This window comes from Panulirus ornatus, chromosome 35 (genome assembly GCF_036320965.1).
Source record: "Panulirus ornatus isolate Po-2019 chromosome 35, ASM3632096v1, whole genome shotgun sequence".
Taxonomy (NCBI): domain Eukaryota; kingdom Metazoa; phylum Arthropoda; class Malacostraca; order Decapoda; family Palinuridae; genus Panulirus; species Panulirus ornatus.
In genome coordinates, this window is record NC_092258.1 from 11,963,223 (window position 1) to 11,985,149 (window position 21,927).

Sequence of the window (21,927 nt, forward strand, 5' to 3'; positions counted from 1 at the left end):
GGGAATATCCTCACCTGGCCCCCTTCTCTGTCCCTTCTTTTGGAAAATTAAAAAAAACCAAGAGGGGAGGATTTCCAGCCCCCCGCTCCCCTATATATATATATATATATGGGATAAATAGTTATTAAATGCAATAGAGTTTTTACCAGGGCAGTAAGGTATTTGCACAAATAGGATTGGAGGAGGATTAATGATTCTCAGTGAATGTAGGTCTCTCTCATGGTTGTATAATGTCACTGTAGATTTTTGACGTTTTTATGGATGCGGTGGTGAGGGAGGTGAATTCAAGGGTCTTAGAGAGGGTATGTCCATGGCATACTATGTTTGGGTTGATAAGGGTATCTAGGTGGTCAGTCAGTTCCTATGGTGGCAGACTCAAGAGAGAAACTCCACAAGCTGGTGATAGAGTGTAGAAGAGTGTGTGAAAGGAAGAAGTTGATATTAAATGTGAACAAAAGGAAGAAAATAAGGCAGGATTGTAGTAGATATGCATACAGAGGACCTGGAGTAAGTGTGCTTTAGACACCTTGTATTGGAACCTTGGAGGCTGAAGTGTCATAGGATGGGGGAAGGAGATAAGGTTATGGTTGCATTGAGGAGCATATGGAAGAAAAGTTCAGTCTCTGTGCAAAATTAGGTATGTTTGAAGGTATAGGGGTTCCAGCAGTGTTTTATTGATGTGAATGTGAATTTTAAGCCCAGAATGCAAGAAAAAAATGAGAAGAGTTTGGATGTGTTGGAAATGTAATGTTTGATGATATTGTTTGTTGTGAGACATTTTGATTGCATAGTGAATAACGTGTGAGAGAGATATATAAATGGAAAATGATTGAGATTGTTGATCAGGGTGTACTGAAATGGTTTGGACATATGGATAGGATAAGCAAAGAGAGACTAAGAAGATATACATGGAAGTAGAGGTCTTAAAGAGGAAGGTGAGACAGAGAAGGATATGGGAATAGGGGATTACAGAGGCTTTGAAATATTGGGGCTTGAACTTTTAGGAGGGTGAGGTGCATGTATGGCATGAAACAAGTTGTAGTGTTATGGATAACTGAGAATAACTTGCAGTTACTGCACTGAAATGGGATATGAATAGTAAGGGGAAGCCATGGAATATCTGTTGGACATCATTCATTATGGGAACTTTGGTTTTGGTACATGATACTGTACATAAAAGCTATGGAGTGAATGTGAGTAAGGCTGTTGTTCATTTGTTCCTGATGATACCTTGATGTGGCGAGAAGTGGCAGTGCCAATTAAAAACTATTGCAATTAGGCTTAGAGGTTAATATGGATCAATTTTCAATCTTAGGTACAGCAAGCAGGAGAGCTTGCTAAATGTGGGAGTAGAAAGAGCGCGGAATTTGTCCATGCTGAACACTGAGGAGGGCTGCAAAGTGTAAGTCTTTATCTTTTCTGCTTTGTATGTGTCTGAAAGAAAAGTGAACACAGTTTTTGAAATTAAGTTGAACATGCATTAACACATTTCAGTATTGAATACAATAATGTTTATTGCATCAGTAAAGTTTTGATCAAGATTTTTCCAGTGATTAGCAGTGTCCATTTGGCTTGCTTTGCTAGTTGCATGCATCATAACAGGATGTTTACACATGATTAGCTTCTTACATGAATATGGGCCAACATACCTATGTTTGGGGCAAGAGTTTGGATTGAATGATTGATCTTATTTTAATGTTTGTTTTGTGTAAGTTTGCATTAAGTGATACTAGGCCATGGGAATTCCTGTCAATGAGTGTAAGCACAAGTTGCTGGTAGAGAATTGTGAGTGGGTTACATTGTTCAGTAGAATTTTCCTAAAATATAACAGTTAGCATTTGGAAGATGTGGAATACAGAAACTCCCTGTTATGTGAATTGGCACATAATCCAGAGCTGCCAACCATTACATTTTTGCCATATTTACTACTTTTATTTAATAGATACAGATGTATGTTTTATTAGTAAAATACTTTTTTAAATTCTGGTCGTACGTTCATGTATTGTACATGTATTGTGTATGTAATGTATTGGAAGTTCACAGGGGTGCACTGTTCAATATGTAGTGTAAGTTTTTATCGCCCATGCAAGCACTAATGCAGTGTACAGAATAACACACGGAACTTCGGTCAATTTCTATCCATATCGTGGAAATGACCGCACAAGTTGTTGCACAGTCAGTCTTACTGTCTGATCTTATCTTTAACTTCTGTAACCAGGCTAGTCCTACTCCTAGGCCGGGCTCTCCAGAGGCTTTAAAAAGTTGCTCAGAATGATTATTTATGTATAGAAGTGGATAAGAAATTACTAGTTCTCATCCATCTATTGCTGTTCTTCAAAGTAGTAGAATTTGATTTATTAAGATCTGTCAGTGACAGATGAAGAGTGACAATGAAAATTTTTCGAGAAAAATCAAAGCCTCAGCATGTAAGTTACATCATCACATCAGATTATTTGGGCCTTGACCATTAATCAACAGGTGATAAAATGTAATACTATGAATAAACCTGATCCTTTCCTGCAAAATTTAGAGCGGCTAATCTCTAAAAAACCAATGAAAATGTTCGTATTACCATTACAAATGCCAAACCATGTCTGTGTAAACATTTAAAAAGTGATCTGATAAGGAAAATCAGTAAGACAATGACCAATTCATAATGGAAGAGTTTGATGAGGTCAAAATGTTACAGCCATCTCCCATGTGGGAAAACTTGGTCCTCATGATAAGGAAAATCAGTAAGAAAATGACCAATTCATAATGGAAGAGTTTGATGAGGTCAGAATGTTACAGCCGTCTCCCATGAGGGAAAACTTTTTTCTCAAGTCTGGATGTTTTAGCTTGCAGTTGTTTGTATTGCATATGACTTGTCATCTAGTGAAGTTCAGTGAAAGGGTTCTGGAGAAGTGCTTACAGACAATCAATGTTTATAACCAAATGCTCTCTAGCCAGGACTGAATATGTGTGGACAAACAAGCATTAGAACCTCTGTTGACTTAATTCAAGGACCAAAAATGAAACACTACTGACCAGATACTTTGTTGGTTTTAAAGGGAACAGTTGTGGACTATCTACATGTCGACAAACAAATGGAGATAACAGCTTGAGCACTGAATATCTAAATTTCTCTGTATTGAAAGTGCAGCCTGTATTGTGTTTGGTTGTGAATTTTGTTTCGCAAAATTTTCTCTTTTTGTTTTTTACTTAAAATTCCCTATTTTTGCCATCTGTGTTCCCTTTTTTATGTTTGACAATGTTGGCAGCACTGCATAATCTATTATCTCATCAGGTTTTTACTCTCTTTGTGTAGAAAGTTATTTTAGGTTAAAGCATTTTGTAATAATGCTTTATGGTATATCATTCTCATTTATATGGTTTCTGAAACTTTATAGATGCATCAAGGTGCAACTGTTCCCTGCGGGTACAGCGACTTTCACTTGCTGTACACATCTTGACAGTAACACAGAACGGCCAACCTTTGGAGAAACTTTTGCCTTCCCTGTAGCACGTCGTAAATTGCCATCTAAGACTCTGCAGGTCAATGTTTGGGCTGTCAGTGATACCAACGAAACCTTCGATGAGGAGTGTGTGGTGAGTACTGAGGCAGCATTGAGATTTTTCTGTGCCATTGTTTTTCATACAATATTGTTTTAAAATTTGTGTTTTTTGCTTGAGGGAAAGTGATAAAAGCTTCAAATAAAAAGTTTTCCTAGATTACAGTAGTGTATTTATTTTTCAGTTGTCTTTTTTTCTGTTAATTTTCAGGGATACGCTCAAATAAGTTTAGCAGACTTTTGTCTTGACACACCACAAACTCGATGGTACAATATTCTCAACTTTGCCCTGCTAAGACCAGACCACCTGACACGGGATGACCAGTCTTCTAAATCTTCAACGTTGCGATCATCAGCCTCAACTTCAAATGTCAAAGTAAGAGAGTTTAGTACAATGAATAAATTTTCTTAGTTAATGCAGTTCCTTACCTCACCTACCTGAGTCGGGCTCCTGCAGCATTCTGGAAGCTGGCCATGTCCAGTGGTCAGGACCACATGTTGTAAGGTGTTGAGATGTGTGTGTGTGTCTTTGTGCAGAAAGTGTAGAGTAGTTGAGTAATAAGGGCTGAGTTGGTCTTAGAACATATACACGAATACATACTCATACTGGCTTGCCTTCATCCATTCCTGTCTCTACCCTGACCCTCAGGAAACAGCATCGCTACCCCCAGCTTCAGCGAGGTAGCACCGGGAAAACAGACAAAAAAGGCCACATTCGTTCACACTCAGTCTCTAGCTGTCATGTTTAATCCACCGATACCACAGCTCCCTATCCACACCCAGGCCCCACAGACCTTTCCATGGTGTACCCTAGAGAGAGAGGTTTTGTATAAGAGAAGACAGAGCTAGAATGTAATTTGCATAAGATATAATTTGTTTTATGGGTGTCAGGATGGAAGATACACAATTTGTGGACATTGGTTTGTTTCTGGGTGTTGTGCAGTTAGTCTTTGTCAGTTATTTGATATACATTGAGATAATGATTGTAGAGTTTCACTTCATGATACAGCTGATCTCATCCTTAAGAATATGTTTTATTGTGTGGAATATTGAAATTAGTTCTTATTCCTTGTTTGATAAAGGACTTTATATGGCTAGAAAGCACATTATATTCTATGACCCTAGAAATTTTACTTATACTGATGCATATCTAAAACATTAGTACTGAGACATATTGATGATATGAAAGATATTATACCAAGGATATCACAATTGCAATGCTAGGGATGCTTATGCATAATATTAATTTTCTTATGTGTGTATTGGTTGTTCATTATCTTATTGATCATTGCATTGTTCTATCACTCATGTTTCTATAATGTCTTTCTTTGTTGTTACCATGAGTTTCTGTTCATAATTTTAGATATACAGATATATATGCTGATGCTTTTATGAATTGCTCAGGAGGAGAGCAGTGATGAGTCCACGATAATATCATCACAGACCTCCACACTTACTCGTAACCTTGGACCTGAAGCACTGCGCTTGAATCTCCAATTCACTTCAGAGGACTTTGAGCATGTGATAGACTCTGATGATGATGATGAAGAAGAGGAAGAGGAGGAAGAGCTAGAAGTAGGTCAGGAAGAGGTCATGGAGGAAGCACTGGAGAACGCTGTAAGTAAATGTTCATATTTCCTTAAGCGTGTGGCATCTTTTTTTTTTCTTTTTTTTTTTTTGAGAGGGATATTACATTTTCTTCAATGCAGTTTTGGTTTGCCTCTGTTAATTGTGATCATTTGGAATGCTTGTATTCTATTTTACTGTCTTATGCTGTGCCCTTTATTAAATATTGCTTCGAAGTTATGAATAACATGCATTCTCTTTTTGCATGAAATTTTATCATATTTAATTTTTTTGAGCTCAGTTGCTTATAAAAGCTGTGGTTTTAATACTTCTCTTATAGCTTGTACTTCATTATGTTAATTGGTAGGTATAAGCTTATCAAATATACTGTTGCCATTTAAAGAGAGTACTTCAATTGAATTTGCATTAATGAAGAAAACATGAATATTGTGTGTTTGATGTTTTAGTGGTAGCTTTGTTAGCACTTTGGCTGCACCATTGCATGGTTGTTGTGCTCATGTGGCAAAATTGCACGCTCGCACAGGAGGATACAGCTGTTGAGGGAGACTCCACTGATCAGCTTGTCGAGATGGCCGATAAGGAAACCAACACAGAGTGCATGTTTATGCCCCTGTCAGCTAGCTTGGCAGGGTCACGCACATCCCTCGCACCTCCGAGAGTCGAGGGGGCCGACCCCAAGCCAGGGATCTCAGTGATCAAAAGGTCCCAGACCTTTACGCCATCTGCTGCAGTGGGCAAGAGCCACTACGTCTGTCGGGTAAGTTATGAGGTTTGGTGTGGAAGGCATTGCTGATAGGTAACTAAGCCACATTTTATGTTACGTTTCTATATGTTGCATAATTAATCTTATAGTTCTGTCTAGATCTGAATGTATCAGTGTTGTGTAGCCTTGGTAGTATTTATGTACTAGAAGTGTATATGTAGATTTATTTTAGTATCTTCCTTTAGAGAACTTTTGTTTTGTGTACATTTTCATTGCTTAATGGCATTTGACCAACCATTTATTTGGAAGTTCAATAGCACCTGGCTTTTAAAAGCTTTTGAATGTAGAGCTAAGAATCTGAAACAGTTCTGTCAGAAATTCATTTGCTTGATGAAACTAGTATCCCCAACTTCCCATTGCTTATAGGAAAGGAAAGTATTGATCCAGAATTTATCACAGCAATGGAGTGATACAATAAAAAGTAGAGATGAGTGTACACATCAGCAGGGGTATGAGATAGGTTAGAAATTAGAGACCTTATTGAAAGTTTTCAGAGTATGAAAGGTCTTAAGCTCCTGTAGTCATTATCAGTGGAAAGCCAGGTATAAGTCTGGTATGAAAAAGTGTCACTGGTTGATGTCATCATAGAGAAATAGATACTATGAATTGAATGAAAATTTTGAGATTCAGAGTGCTTGAGAAATGAGAAGAGATTTAAAAGTCTTTTGATTCAGTAGATATCTTAGTTTTTTGAAGAATTAGAATATTATCCCTTTTTATTTTGGTCTGAACCAATGTATGTTTCTGTGCTAAGTTTTTTGAAGAATTAGAATATTATCCCTTTTTATTTTGGTCTGAACCAATGTATGTTTCTGTGCTAGTGATGAGGCAAAGGCAAACTGAGATATCTTAGTACAGGGTCAGAGGAACTTTGTTCTCAGACTTTAGGGAGGACACATACAGCTGTATATACTTAGACTTTTTCTAAAGGAAGGGATGGTATTTGGACCTGGCAGTGAGAACAGAGAAGAGATCATATGTTGATGAGAAGAAAAATAGAGTTGGGATTCCTAAAAGTAGAATGGGAAGAAAAGAGAGTTCTGAAGAATTTGACTATATCATTAGTAGATAGTTGTAGTGTTAAAAAGGTGAAAAAGGGGAGGAAGATAGAAGAATTACAGACTGTTTAGTTAAGACCATGATATTTATTATTGGGATGAAATAACAATACACTTGTACATAAAGAAGTGTGTAACTTCAAAATTTTGGAGTGAAATAAGGATGAGTGACAGCCTTATAGATAAAGGCTTTTTCGATAATGCTTTTTGTATTGGACGTGTTCATGAAGTGTTTGTTAGTGCTGGCTGGTAAAAGATCCTCAGTCCAAATAGCCATGATGTAAAAACATACAAAATCCATCAAATTTAAGATTCTATCCTAAAGGGCACATGATTTTTTTCCACCGATGTCCTGCCCTTATAATGGCATCCAAGAAGTGTCCACCCCAACACTTCATTCTTTTTATAATCACCAGACCCATACTTTGTTTACACTTGTAAGAATAGGAGCTAAAGAATTTAGGTAACCATATATATATTATTTATATTTATTATTTGTCGCTGTCTCCCGCGTTTGCGAGGTAGCGCAAGGAAACGGACGAAAGAAATGGCCCAACCCACCCCCATACACATGTATATACATACGTCCACACACGCAAATATACATACCTACACAGCTTTCCATGGTTTACCCCAGACGCTTCACATGCCCTGATTCAACCCACTGACAGCACGTCAACCCCGGTATACCACATCGCTCCAATTCACTCTATTCCTTGCCCTCCTTTCACCCTCCTGTATGTTCAGGCCCCGATCACACAAAATCTTTTTCACTCCATCTTTCCACCTCCAATTTGGTCTCCCACTTCTCCTCGTTCCTTCCACCTCCAACACATATATCCTCTTGGTCAATCTTTCCTCACTCATTCTCTCCATGTGCCCAAACTATTTCAGAACACCCTCTTCTGCTCTCTCAACCACGCTCTTTTTATTTCCACACATCTCACGTTACTTACTCGATCAAACCACCTCACACCACATATTTTCCTCAAACATCTCATTTCCAGCACATCCACCCTCCTGCGCACAACTCTATCCATAGCCCACGCCTCGCAACCATACAACATTGTTGAAACCACTATTCCTTCAAACATAGCCATTTTTGCTTTCCGAGATAATGTTCTCGACTTCCACACATTCTTCAAGGCCCCCAGGATTTTCGCCCCCTCCCCCACCCTATGATTCACTTCCACTTCCATGGTTCCATCCGCTGCCAGATCCACTCCCAGATATCTAAAACACTTTACTTCCTCCAGTTTTTCTCCATTCAAACCTACCTCCCAATTGACTTGACCCTCAACCCTACTGTACCTAATAACCTTGCTCTTATTCACATTTACTCTTAACTTTCTTCTTTCACACACTTTACCAAACTCAGTCACCAGCTTCTGCAGTTTCTCACATGAATCAGCCACTAGCGCTGTATCATCAGCGAACAACAACTGTGGGTGAAGTGGGAATTGCTAGTTTCAAATGGAAAACAAAAACTTTTAATTGGTCAGTTTTAGGCTCTTGGATTCTGATTCAACTTCCTTTCAGCCATGGCTTGCAAGATTTCTTTTTTTTTTAACTCAGATTTACTTTGGTTTCATGTTTGTGAAAGTGTTTTTACTAACATATTTGATGTTTATAGCTTTTACTGTAAGTTTAGGAAATCATTAATAAGACTTGTAACTTCTAATCAAGCCAGTTTTCTTTTAATATTATTCAATTTATACATGGCTTTTGGCTTTTTGGTATGAGCTTTTTGTCCACTAAATTATCGTATATAGATTAAGATATAATCCATCAGTTATTCCACTATTCATTTTTTACTCACATGGATGTATTATTTTTCTCTTGTTTTTGGATAATATTGCAAATGTACTTAACACTGTAATTAAAGTTTAATGTGGATAAGATGATAGTTAGAGTCACAGTTCAATATTTTTTTTAGCTGAACCGCAGTGACAGTGATAGCTGTGTGCCAATGTACAGAAGAGCACCATTCCAACGAGGGACGGCAGAGCGAAGATCTTTGAGATGGAAAGGGCGTCTAGGAGGATCTTTGAGATTATCTTCCAAGTCACCTGGGTCTTCAGGTAACAGAAGTGAGATTCTTGTATAAACAGAATGCCTTATAAGCAATGAGCTGTAGAGCGCAGGTATATGATTTGATTATTATTTGTCTTTTAGGTCTTGTATTGTGAAGTTTGCACTTAATTTCTGTTAGATGTTATCCTATTGTTGTTATTTTCATTAGCTAACTTAATTTAGTTTTCTCATCATTCCCTCTGATTGTCCCTTTGCTTGATCTCAGTTGTCTTCACTTCTCCATATAGTTTGTATCCAATATAATCTTAGACTGAGAGGTATGAGAAACTTTAGGCAGAAGTAGTTGGTAGGAATGTTAGGCAAGAGCATTAGGTAGAAGCCAGTCAGTTGGAACATTAGGTAGGAGCCTCTGCAAACACTGCACAAGGCTCGCCTCTTGTGAGTGGCCTGTTAAGGGTGTGGCACTAAAGGCTGAGAAGCAGCACTAGAGTTCACTAGTTATGAAGACTCTATTGCTGTGGCCACCCCCTTGAGGGAGTTCCAGATGGGAATAGGCATCAGAGATATTGATAGAGAATTTTACAAATTAGGAACACTTTCCCTTTTACCACCAGCAATCTTCATCCTTTCAGAGCTGCATATAAATATTCATGTATAGCACATTATCGTTTTTCACACATGTACATAATTCATACTTGCTGCCTTTATTTATTCCCATCGCCACTTCGCCACACATGAAATGACAACCCCCTCCCCACACATGCGTGCAAGGTAGCGCTAGGAAAAGACAATAAAGGCCACATTCTTTCACACTCAGTCTCTCGCTCTCATGTATAATGCACTGAAACCATGGCTCCCTTTCCACATCCAGGCCCCACAAAACTTTCCATGGTTTACCCCAGATGCTTCGCATGACCTGGTTCAATCCATTGACAGCACGTCAACCCTGGTATACCGCATTGTTCCAATTCACTCTTCCTTGCACTCCTTTCACCCTCCTGCATGTTCAGGCCCCGATCTCTCAAAATCTTTTTCACTCCATCCTTCCATCTCCAATTTGGTCTCCCACTTCTCCTCATTCCTTCCACCTCTGACACATATATCCTCTTTGTCAATCTTTCCTCACTCATTCTCTCCATGTGGCCAAACCATTTCAAAGCACCGTCTTCTGCTCTCTCAATCACACTCTTTTTATTACCACACATCTCTCTTACCCTTTCATTACTTACTCGAGTAAACCACCTCACACCACATATTGCCCTCAAACATCTCATTTCCAACACATCCACCCTCCTCCGCACAACTCTATCTATAGCCCATGCCTCACAACCTTATAACATTGTTGGAACCACTATTCCTTCAAACATACCCATTTTTGCTTTCCGAGATAATGTTCTCGCCTTCCACACATTTTTCAATGCTCCCAGAACTTTCGCCCCCTCCCCCACCGTGACTCACTTCCACTTCCATGGTTCCATCCGTAGCCAAATCCACTCCCAGATATCTAAAACACTTCACTTCCTCCAGTTTTTCTCCATTCAAACTTACCTCCCAGTTGACTTGTCCCTCAACCCTACTGTACCTAATAACCTTGCTCTTATTCACATTTACTCTCAGCTTTCTTCTTACACACACTTTACCAAACTCAGTCACCAGCTTCTGCAGTTTCTCATTCATCATATGACAAGTATTCTTTCATGCTAGTTCCTTACTTGCTAAAGTTAAAATTTTCTATTTTCCAGAGCCTTCAGTGCACTTTCAGGTTTTCTGTCCTACAAGAATCTGTCTACTTTAACATTCCCACCATTGTTTTACTGAATATTACCACTACAAATCTAAACTTAACCCCATTACCACCTCTAACCCTAATGGTCACATTTTTCAGCAACTTACTATTTACTGTGCTAGAACAGTTGCTGAATCACATAGTTCAGAGGGTGACATTGAGTAGCCCTTCCCCCACCTCTTAGTAAGATAAGATAAGAGATAAGATGCCTTTATTGTCAAAGTTCATACATGATACAAAAGTATAAGAATTATAAAATAAAAATTAAAAAATATCACATAAAATATCTCATAAAGAATCATCTATCACACTCAGCAGCTGTATCACAGAGGAGTTACAGCTTCTTAGGTGACAAAACAAATTATTTCCTGAATCTACTGGTGTGCTTTATAGGCAGAGAGTCTTCACTCCACTCCATCCCACTCCAATGGCATCACCTTTTTCGATAACTTTTCATTAGATATCATCACAATTACATTATGACAGAGTGTGGTATAGTTGTGGTTAGCTCATTTGTTTTAGGTATAGTCCATCAGTAAGAGTTACATTGAAAAATTTTTGCTCAGGAACTTAACCTCATTCAAAAAAATGTTTTAGTTGCTTGACTTGAGAGTAATTCAGCTAGCAGCAAGTCTTTCAAGAACACAATCATGTCAAGTCAGGGAATAGGTGTATATGTGGCAAGTTCATGCCAGTTTAAGCATTTTGGATGATCTTTTGAGTCATTTGTGTGCAAGAGTGTTAAGAGGGTGGTAATATGCAAGCTAGATTGAGGAGGAGCTTGGTGGCTTTAAGAATGGCAGAAAATATGTGTATCAGATTTTTGCTTTGAAGAATTTTGATAAATACTTGCAGAGAAATACGTGTATGTAACATTCATGGATTTGGGGAGTGTTTGATATGATTGACATAGATACCTTTGAGGAGTGTGTTACAAATATGGGATGCTGAAAGAAAGCTACAAAATACGTTGGAGAGTTTTTACTGGAAGAGTAAAGCGTTTATGTAACTGGATTGTGCCAACAAGTGGTTACACATGAGGGTGAAGTCACCTTCCACAAAGCAGTACCAATATCTTTGGATAGGAAGGATTGGCTTCTATGAGGACCTTCTCACTCTAAAGGATTCTATCATTTGTGTGCTCTAGTGTGGAATGCAGACTTGAAGTTGCAAGAGCCCTATAAAAGGGAGCCAGGGGTTTTATAATACTTGTAATGGTAATGGATGGAAGTAGTTGACTCCACCTTGAGCATGTGGTTGTACTGTGAATGAAAAGCCATTTTCCATGAGGATATACCATCATCAAAGGAATAAAAGGAGTACAGTCTCATTGAAGAATCTCTCACTTCAAAGGAGTCCATTGTTTCCCATCTTATTGGACTACAGTCTTCAACTGCCGGAGCCTTGTAAGAAGGATCTTGGGGCTATATGATTAAATTGAATTAATATATAGAGTTTTGAATATAAGCTGGCCTTATTTTGAGAATGCAGTTGCCCATGCTATGTCACCTACCATAGGCAAAAATGTTGCTGGTGTTTATATTGCAATTAGGTAGTAAGGACTTTCATGATGCTTTGACTTTGCTCTTACTTGATGTATAAGTATAGATTTCATTGGTTCATTTGAATTTCAGGAATGAAAGGTGGCCGAACTTCACTGGATCTTGAGTTGGATCTAGCAGCACAACAGCGTCGCCTGCGTCAGCTACATGAAGAGTTAGAGGGCTTGCGTAGCCTAAAGACTCAGTTAGAGAGTGTGAAGAACTCCCCTGACCCACCGTCATGGCTGGCAGACCAGACCACCATGACTAGTGTCCTTACTCAAGTAAATCTCCTCTTTGAACTTGTTAACTTCTTTTATTAAGCTCAGTGTCAACTCACAGTTATATAACTTAAAATGCTTAAGTCTGCATATTTTGTTACTGTTATCTTGAAGTGTTCCTAGTATTTTGTTCAAAATTCCAATAAAGATAAGCTGCTTGGGTCAATGAGAGTAACGGTGAAAGGGATTAAGTTGGTTAAAATATTCTTATTCTAAAATCAGCCAGAGAGTAGATGTGAGCAAATAGGTATGTTTCTTTTTCAGTTCGTGCCACTACCTGAGTAATGCATGAAACAGAACTACAAAAAACTTTCATATCATTCTTGTCTTTGGCATATTATTGCAAGGCCATGATGATTATAAGATTAAAGTGAAAGCTGAGGCCTACTTTAAAGGTTATACTGCTCATTTAGGAAGTACTAGTTTGTTGTATAGCACCACATGCATTCTGATACTGTTGCTCACTTGAACTTATTTAAAGAGTTAAAGCTTTACTTCTCAATGTGTGATCTTAACAGATTTTGAGTCAGTAGGATGATATTCTAAGTGAATTTTATAAAGTGCATTTTATGTTTAATTTCTGTATTTATAGAATATCTTCTACTTTAGGCAACTAAAGGTGCTGGTGTCAAGTCACCTGAGGACCGTAGAATGGAGAAGATGCTAAGGAAAACGTCGAGAGAGATACATAAACTACGAAATTCTAAGACACCACGAGGCCAACCCGATGTTGTATCATTCAAGTAAGTGAAGATAGCATTGAGATGATGGTAATGAACTCTGTGATATTTTATGTGTTATCACCCTCTTTCTCATTTGTACCATCTTTCTTGTACTTTTTTGCATAGCCATAGGTAATACCCCTTCCAGATATCAGATATTGCATATCAATACCTTTTCACAAAAACAGTCATATAAAAAGATTTCTTTTCTTTCTTTCATACTATTCGCCATTTCCCGCGTTAGCGAGGTAGCATTAAGAACAGAAGACTGGGCCTATGAGGGAATATCATCACCTGGCCCCTTTCTCTGTTCCTTATTTTGGAAAATTAAAAAAAAACGAGAGGGGAGGATTTCCAGCCACCCGCTCCCTCCCCTTTTAGTCGCCTTCTACGACACACAGGGAATACGTGGGAAGTATTCTTTCTCCCCTATCCCTAGGGATAATGTAAAAAATATATTTTGTTATAAATTAAGACACACTAATATATGTATATTCTTTGACACATGGGACTTTTTTTTTTTTTTTTGAGTGGGAAAAGTGACTGGATGGTGTCAGTGGCTCATTTGCCAGACTTAAACACAGATCTGTCTCAGTACTATTGCTTTAAAAGGAGTGAATACACACCCATTTCTTTATCCTATACATTAGTAATGCTAAAAATATGATCATGTAAAAGTAAAGGATACATACAAACAAGCGTGCTAACAATGTCCATGGTATATGGCTGAATTCAACATGTAAATTCCCTAGTGTAAGCAATAAAGGTTGAGTGAGAGGAGGAGCCTCATGATGAATATTTAGTAATGACACTTGTCACTCTTTATGAAAGAAATACAAGCAAAAGTAAAGGATTTGTACAAAAAAGCAAGCAAATACAACATATGGCCTTGGTATAACCCTGAAGTTAATGGGTAAATACCCTTTTGTAGTGGTGGTAGAAGGAGGTCCCATTGCTCAAACGAAAATTGTCTGGAAGCTTTCTTTTTCATTTAAGCATGAGAAATGTTGGCTGCTTTTATTTCTTGCAATATGAAAAAATGGGCAACATCATTTTGGGACTTTACTTACCTCTATTATTTAGTCAGTTGTAGTTCTCCAATGATACAGCACTGGTTGCTGATGCAAGTGAGAAATTGTAGAGGTTTGTGACTGAGTTTGGAAAAGTGTGTGAAAGGAGAAAGTTGAGAGTAAATGTGAATAAGAGCAACATTATTAGGATGTATGTTTGAATGGAGAAAAAATTGGAGGAAGTGAAGTGTTTAGATAGCTAGGAGTGGACTTAGCAGTGAATGGAACCATAGAAGCGGAAGTGAGTCACAGGATGTGGGAGGGGTTGAAGATTCTGGGAGCAGTGAAGAATGTGTGGAAGGAGAGAACGTTTGAAGAAATATTTCCAACAATATTTTATGGCTGCAAGGCATGGGCTGTAGATAGGGTTATACAGAGGAGGGTGGATGTGTTGGAAATGAAATGTTTGAGGACATTATGTGGTTTGAGGTGGTGTGCTATGGTCAAGTAAGTAATGAAAGGTTAAGAGTGTAGTTGAGAGAGCAGAAGAGGGTGTTGAAATGGTTTGGACGTATGGAGAAAATGAGTGAGGAAAGGTTGACAAAGAGGATATATGTGTCAGAGGTGGAGGGAACAAGGAGAAGAGGGAGACCAAATTGGAGGCGGAAGGATAGAATGAAAAATATTTTGAGCACTCGGGCCGGAACATAAAGGGGGGGTGAGAGGCGTGCAAGGAATAGAGTGAATTTGAATAATGTGATTTACTGGGGTTGACGTGCTGTGAGTGGATTGAACCAGGACAGGCTACCAGCGAGGTAGCACCAGGAAACAAAGCTGAAGAACAGCCCATGCACTCATATATATACATAAATGCTCACACACATACATATACATACATCAACATATCAACATATTCATACATATACATTTACATACACAGACATATACACATATACTCATGTACGTATTCATACTTGCTTGCCTTCATCCATTCCTGATGCTACCTCACTCCACAAGAAACATTACTGTTACCCCTGCCTCAGCAAGGTATCACCAGGAAAACAGACAAAAAAGGCCTCATTTGTTTACAGTCAGTTTCTAGCTGTCATGTGTAATGCATCGAAACCACAGCTCCCAATCCACATCCAGGACCCACAGACATTTCCATGGTTTTACCCCAGACGTTTCACATGCCCCGGTTCAGTCCATATATATCCTAGCCAGAGCCAGGTATGCATTTTATCCACCAACCCCTACAACCCTTAGGGGTTGATGAACAACTGGGTTGGCTGTGGACTGATTGCTGTAACCCCCCCCAAGCTATGTACAACTCTTTGACTGACTAATTGCCTTGAGGCTCTGCTCTCATCCATGCACTGTCCTATGCATAGGGGATTTCAGTGTATGCCACAAGTATTGGTTAAGCTTTAACTGGGATGATCCTGATAGAGCTGAGGCCTTTTTTCTCATTAAGAATGTGGAACAGTTAATGAAACATCCTACTCAAGTTCCCAACCATCATAACCACTCTTATAACACTTGACATTTTTTTTTTTTTTTTTTTACTTCTGACCCTTCCTACTATACATATACTATTTCTGCCTCCTTAGTCTTATTGCTATTGCTTCTAATTGGGCATACTCATGCCTCCAAAATGTCAACTTTGGCACTTGGTGGTTATCACTGTACAGCTTCTTTATTGACTTACCCTGGGATGTGTGCTGTTTATCTGGTGTGATGTACTTTCCATCATTTTCTAAATCTTTTTCACCTGTTGTGGTATGATCGCTCGTGCTCTGATGCCTGTCACATTAGGAATGGTGTGTACCAGACTGTAAAACTCTTCTCTTTCCCCAAAATCCACTCTGCTTTCATTTGTGCTCGGTCATTGCAAAGCTGTTCTTTGAAGAGTTAAGCATACTTTCATAAAAAGAAATTGTACCAACTTTATCCACAGACAAATTTTTTGGCTCTTAACCATAAGTATCTCAAACAACTTCTGTAATTCAACCTTTCCTCCTCTTTTCCAACCTGATCAATTTATTGCTAATCCTCCATCTGATAAAGTTGCCCATTTTGGCACCAAGTTTTCCCCTTATTCAACCTTGGATTATTCAGATTCTAATCCTCCACCCCATCTCGTCCCTCTGAGCCTATGCCATCTGTATTTTCCTTGTGCAAGGTCTTACAGATGCTTTCCCAGCTCCAGATGGACGAGGAGTATGGCTCAGATAGCATAACTCCTCATGTTCTAAGGGAGTGTGTCTCTGAGCACTATTCTTCCTGTCTAAAAACCCAGAGTTTCCCCTCAGCCAGGAAGCGTGCCTTAGTGTAGCCCATCCCTAGCAAAGGAGACCTCTCTAATCCCTCCAAATATTGCTCTCTTGCTATCACTTCTAGTCTTTGAAACACTCCAAAACGTTAACTATTTCTAACAGTTAGAATACTGTTCACTTCTTTCAGATCACCGTTATGGATTTTGCAGTTCTAGGTCCACTGGTGATCTTTCCTGTATGACTCTCTCAGGGATTTTGGTGAACTTTTGTCATAGCCCTTGACATCTCCAAAGCATTTGACAGAGTATGGCATAAGTCTGCTTTCTAAACTTCCTTTGGTTTCACTGCTTCATTCTGTTTTCTCATGCATAATTTCCTCTCGGGCCATTCTGTTGCTGTAGACATTGCTGGAGCAACAACTTCCTGTCCTATCTGATGAATAGTATTGTTCCTCAGGGTTCTGTCTTATAGCCTACTCTCTCTCTTATTTCAGTAAATGATCACTCTTCTACTTATAACCCTGTTCACTCTTTTGCTGATGATTCCACTTTACATACTTAAGCCTACTTTTTGTCCCTTCCTCCCTCTAATCCTTGCTTCCTTTCTTGTACTGATCACATTTCGTCTCTCTTCTGACGTGTGTAGCTGGGGAACTGGTAACCTTGTAAAATTTCTTTTTTCCCCAGTTCTATTTCAGAATACCTCACATTAACCTTGTAATTATATAGAATATATTCATGTTCAGTATAACCCTCCACCACTTTGTCTTGGAAACCACATATAATTAATTGTCACAAAGGATGCCTCCCAAAGACTAGGAGTTTTATGTAGGTGTGGTAATTATTATTTTAGTGAGCAGCTTTTCCACATCTACAGGGGTTTTATTCACCCATATATGGAAAACTGCTCTACTCTATATCCTCCACCTCTATAAACTAGTGGAATCAAAAGCTTTTGTTTCATTAACTCTGCTAGCAACACCTCTCTTCAACCTTCCCCTTCTGTACATGTTGATGTTGCTGCTCTCTCTCTATTCTGTAGGTAGTATTTTGGCCACTGTTTTCATAAACTGTCTGCATGTGTTCCTACTCTTGAAGGTTTGGACCTGTAGCACATGTTAACTTGATGCTTCCCACAAATTATGTGTGGAGACCAGCCACTCAAGAATTGGCTGCAATGATATCATATCCTTTACTCAGACAGCTAAGCTGTGGAATTCTCTTCCTTCTTTTGTTGCCTCTCCCCCTTCATACAACCTTTCCTCCTTCAAGAGTCAGGTCAAGAAACACTTATGAATCCTTGATTAATTTGTACTTTCTCTTCCAATTTATTCTTTCACCTGAGATAGTCTTGATTTTGGGTGTATTATTTGTGTATAGCCTTGATTTTTGGTGTATTATTTGTGTATTCCATGTTAGTAATTACAAAATAAGAAATAAGAGTGGTGGATGAATGGATTAAGATGACCAAGGGCATGGGTAATGCAAACAGCATACATAAATTTAAGAAGTTTTATGACTGAGAAGAATGTTAAAGAGATGGGGCCCCAATAGTGTACAACTCCCTCTGCTTAATAAATGAGGGGCCTTGTGAAGGTCCTTTGAATATATGGGTAAATGGAAAGTTACTAAATGCAGTGGTGAGATTTTACTAGGACATTAAGGCATGTGTATGAGTAGGAGTATTTTTCAGTGGTGGTGGTTCTGCATCAAGGATGTATCATTTCACCATGGTTGTTTAATTTCTTAATAAATGAGATGGTGAGGAAGATGAATGCAAGGGTATGATCATAGAATGTGGGCTTTGTCTTTGGAGGTCGTAGGGGCAAAGACAATGAATCAGCTGCTATGTGCTTCTTATACCACATTGATCCAATTCATTCTACCCCATGCAAGTCTCCTGCACCTGATACCTCAAAGCCTCCTTAACTCCATCCTTTTATCTCTTCACTTGTCTCTTTCCCTTTCCTACCTTCACTTTTGATACACCATTTTTTCTCCATCCTTTTATCTCTTCACTTGTCTCTTTCCCTTTCCTACCTTCACTTTTGATACACCATTTTTTCTGAGTTTTTCTTTCTTAATTTTTTCATGTCTAAAACCATTTCACCACACCCTGATCAGCTCTCTAAATCATCCTGTGCCTAATTCTACATCTCTCGGTTGCACTTTCTTTACCCAATCAACTAGGAATTTCATTTCCAACATATCCATCCCACATTCTTACATAGTCAAGGCCCAAGACTTGTCCACATTTCACTGTTGGGAGCAAAGGTGAATGCCTGTATTATAAAGGTACAAGCATGTTCAGGATACCTAGATACCTAGTAATGTGTGGAGAGTGGTGATGCGAGGATGATCATGCTTAGAGCAATTTAGTGGAGAGGAGCAGTGTAACTTCAAGAGAAGTAGATATGTGGACTAGATAATTACTTTGTTGATTGTGAATGTAGAGTACTAGGAGAGAGACTGAGCATCTTGTGTGTTATTTTTTTGGACCTGGAGAAAACATGATATTGTTTACAGAGATTCCAATTGGAAAATGCTATGAATGTATGGGTTGAATGGAGCAAGGAGTTTTTATCAGGGATATTAAGCATATGTGTGAATAGGAAGGTAGGAGGGTTATCATTCTCTTAATGAAACCATGGCTTGATTCTTTTATAATTTTTTTGATCTTGCATGAGTTATTTGATTATTTTCAGATATTTTCATTAGTTTCACTTTTCCAGGGAGAAGATGGCATTCTTCCTCAAGTCCAGTCCCACCATTCCTCCTCTGACAATGGATTCTGACAGTGATATGGCATCTCCCACTGAACCATTGAGTCCTCTTCAACCCACCGCAGCCACCACATTACCGTCATGTTCGTCAAATACTTCAGAAAATAAAAATCCAACCCAATCATCACAGTGCATTACAAGATTACAATATTCCGGCTCAGATCAAAAGTCTGATGAACATACTCCCACACAGTCTCCACCTACATCATCCCCATCATCACCAACATCAACATCCGATACTAAATCACCACCACCCACCTCAACAGCTACTTCATCCTCCTTGCCTGGGTCTGCCTCCCTGGTGGTAAGGCAGTTAACAGCCAGGCAATCAACCACTGGTGCCATTCCCAAGGTCTTCCGCCCTGATGTTCTTTTCAGCACAGAAGACCAGGGTGTGGAAGTCTGATCTTTCCTTTTTAACTTAGGGGATCAATCAGTGGTTTTGTATACTATATACTCATGACTCGGTCTATCTAGTGCCACCAGGCTTACTATTATTTATTTAGGAGACCCTGATTTAAAGCGAAGACAGGTGCAAGGGACTTTACTGTTTTAGTTGTTGAATCTCGTATTTTACAGCTCGAACCATTGACACAGGACTGGTTTATAGATGTCTTGCTTTCTTCAGGGTTTTCATCTTTCATATGAAGAGGCTTCCATATGCCTGTGTTGCTGGGTAGACGTCTCATGACCTTCTCACTCACTTGACAGTAAGAATCCCTTGATGAACTCACCCAAGGATCTTCACAGTTTATTTTTGTTAATAGTTATATATATTAAAGCCACAAAAGATCAGTATATGGCATTATTTGCTCATAAGGCAAAGATGATATATATTTAAGGTTTTTCTTTTATAGCGACTTAAAAACTATACATTTTTTTTATATGACGCATGGCCCATTAACATGGGAGTGATGGAATGTCACAAATGTCATAAGAGTTTGTATATGCCATGCCTTCCACTAGTGATACTTCCCTCTTGTCTTCCACTTCTTGGGAGATTTAGATAATTCTCACTTGATCATACTCAAAGGAAGAATGTGCAGATGTAGTTTATAGAGATGCTTCAACAGTTCTTGGAAATTTCAATACTGGTGAACTGCCTGTGGTACAGCAAATGTCACTACTTTGCTTGGATACCAAGGCTTACTTGTGTACCTGCTCTGTCTCCAATGTTGGGGAGATTGTCTACTTTCTGTATACTATGAAATAATTTTTTCATAAAAATTTCATACAAGGAAGCAGACAGTCTCCTTTTAGCTTGTAAAGAAAGTTTTAGAATAAACCTCGGGTCCAAACCTGACTTTAAAGCATGTTTGTATAGTCACTGACACTTTCCCAGAATTGTTGAAAAATTACATGCCAGTACTGGTATGCAGGTGGGAACTTTGCGTTGGCAGCTGTTGTGTTATGGAACTGTTGGCAACTGTGAAAGCAAGCAATATTAGTTGTGTTTGAACTAAGTCTTCTTCCTCGTATCTTCACTTTTTACAGTCATGTTTTTTATGACTTAAACCAAATTAATTTTATATATTTGTACATTGATAGGGCCAGACTTATGAAGAGTATTTATATATTATCTATAACTTGTTTATATTATGGATAGAGTTGTTGTCCGCTAACAGATTGATAATATTACATAATAGATGTGTCCAAGAATGAGTACTAACTTGTTACATTTCAAACTTTCATGTTGATAAGTTGAACCAAAAAATATATTGTAAATATGTAAATAGAATCATTCTATATGCTATTTCCATGTGCCTTTGGCAGGTACAAATTTGTTATTTATGCTAACAAAGTTAAAACAACTCCAGAATTTTATTACCCTATAATATTCCTATTATAATTTGATTTATAATTGTCTAGGACAGTTTGTGGTATAGTAGAGATGCTTTGTGGAAGGTTTTCAGAGTATATGGTGTGGGAGGTAAGTTGCTAGAAGCAGTGAAAAGTTTTTACAAAGGATGTAAGGCATGTGTATGAGAAGGAAGAGAGGAAAGTGATTGGTTATCAGTGAATGTCGGTTTGCGATGGGTGCATGATGTGTCCTTGGTTGTTTAATTTGTTTATGGATGGGGTGGTTAGGGAGGTGAATGCAAGAGTTTAGGAGAAAGGGGCAAGTATGCAGTCTGTTGTGGATGAGAGGGCTTGGGTAGCAAGTCATTTGTTTATTGATGATATAGCGCTGGTGGCTGATTCGGGTGAGAAACTGCAGAAGTTGGTGACTGAGTTTGGTAAAGTGTGTGAAAGAAGAAAGTTGAAAGTAAATATGAATAAGAGCAAGGGTTGAGGGAGAAGTTAATTAAGAGGTAAGTGTGAATGGAGAAAAACTGGAGGAAGTGAAGTCTTAGATATCTAGAAGCAGTGGATGGAACCATGGAAGCGGAAGCGAGTCACAGGGTGGGGGAGGGGGCGAAGGTTCTGAGATCATTGGAGAATGTGTGGATGGCAAGAACATTATATCAGAGACCAAAAATGGGTACGTTTGAAGGAATAGTTGTTCCAACATTGTTATGTGGTTGCGAGGCAAGGG

General features: G+C 38.6%; 1 protein-coding gene across 2 annotated transcripts in view; it reads left to right on the plus strand.

The window, feature by feature from the left end:
• The window catches only part of kibra (WW and C2 domain containing protein kibra), a 47,614-nt gene extending 26,412 nt beyond the window's left edge, over nt 1-21,202 (plus strand). Inside the window, exons 8-16 of one of the 2 annotated variants that reach the window (XM_071683064.1) lie at nt 1,316-1,402; nt 3,390-3,588; nt 3,763-3,927; nt 4,956-5,168; nt 5,662-5,895; nt 8,896-9,040; nt 12,414-12,604; nt 13,211-13,344; nt 19,341-21,202. In XM_071683064.1, the coding sequence (XP_071539165.1) occupies nt 1,316-1,402; nt 3,390-3,588; nt 3,763-3,927; nt 4,956-5,168; nt 5,662-5,895; nt 8,896-9,040; nt 12,414-12,604; nt 13,211-13,344; nt 19,341-19,797 (1,825 nt within the window). In that variant the 3' untranslated portion in view covers nt 19,798-21,202. The remainder of the gene's footprint in view (nt 1-1,315; nt 1,403-3,389; nt 3,589-3,762; nt 3,928-4,955; nt 5,169-5,661; nt 5,896-8,895; nt 9,041-12,413; nt 12,605-13,210; nt 13,345-19,340) is intronic. The other variant, XM_071683065.1, reaches the window with a different exon arrangement.
• The last annotated feature ends 725 nt before the right edge of the window (nt 21,203-21,927 follow it).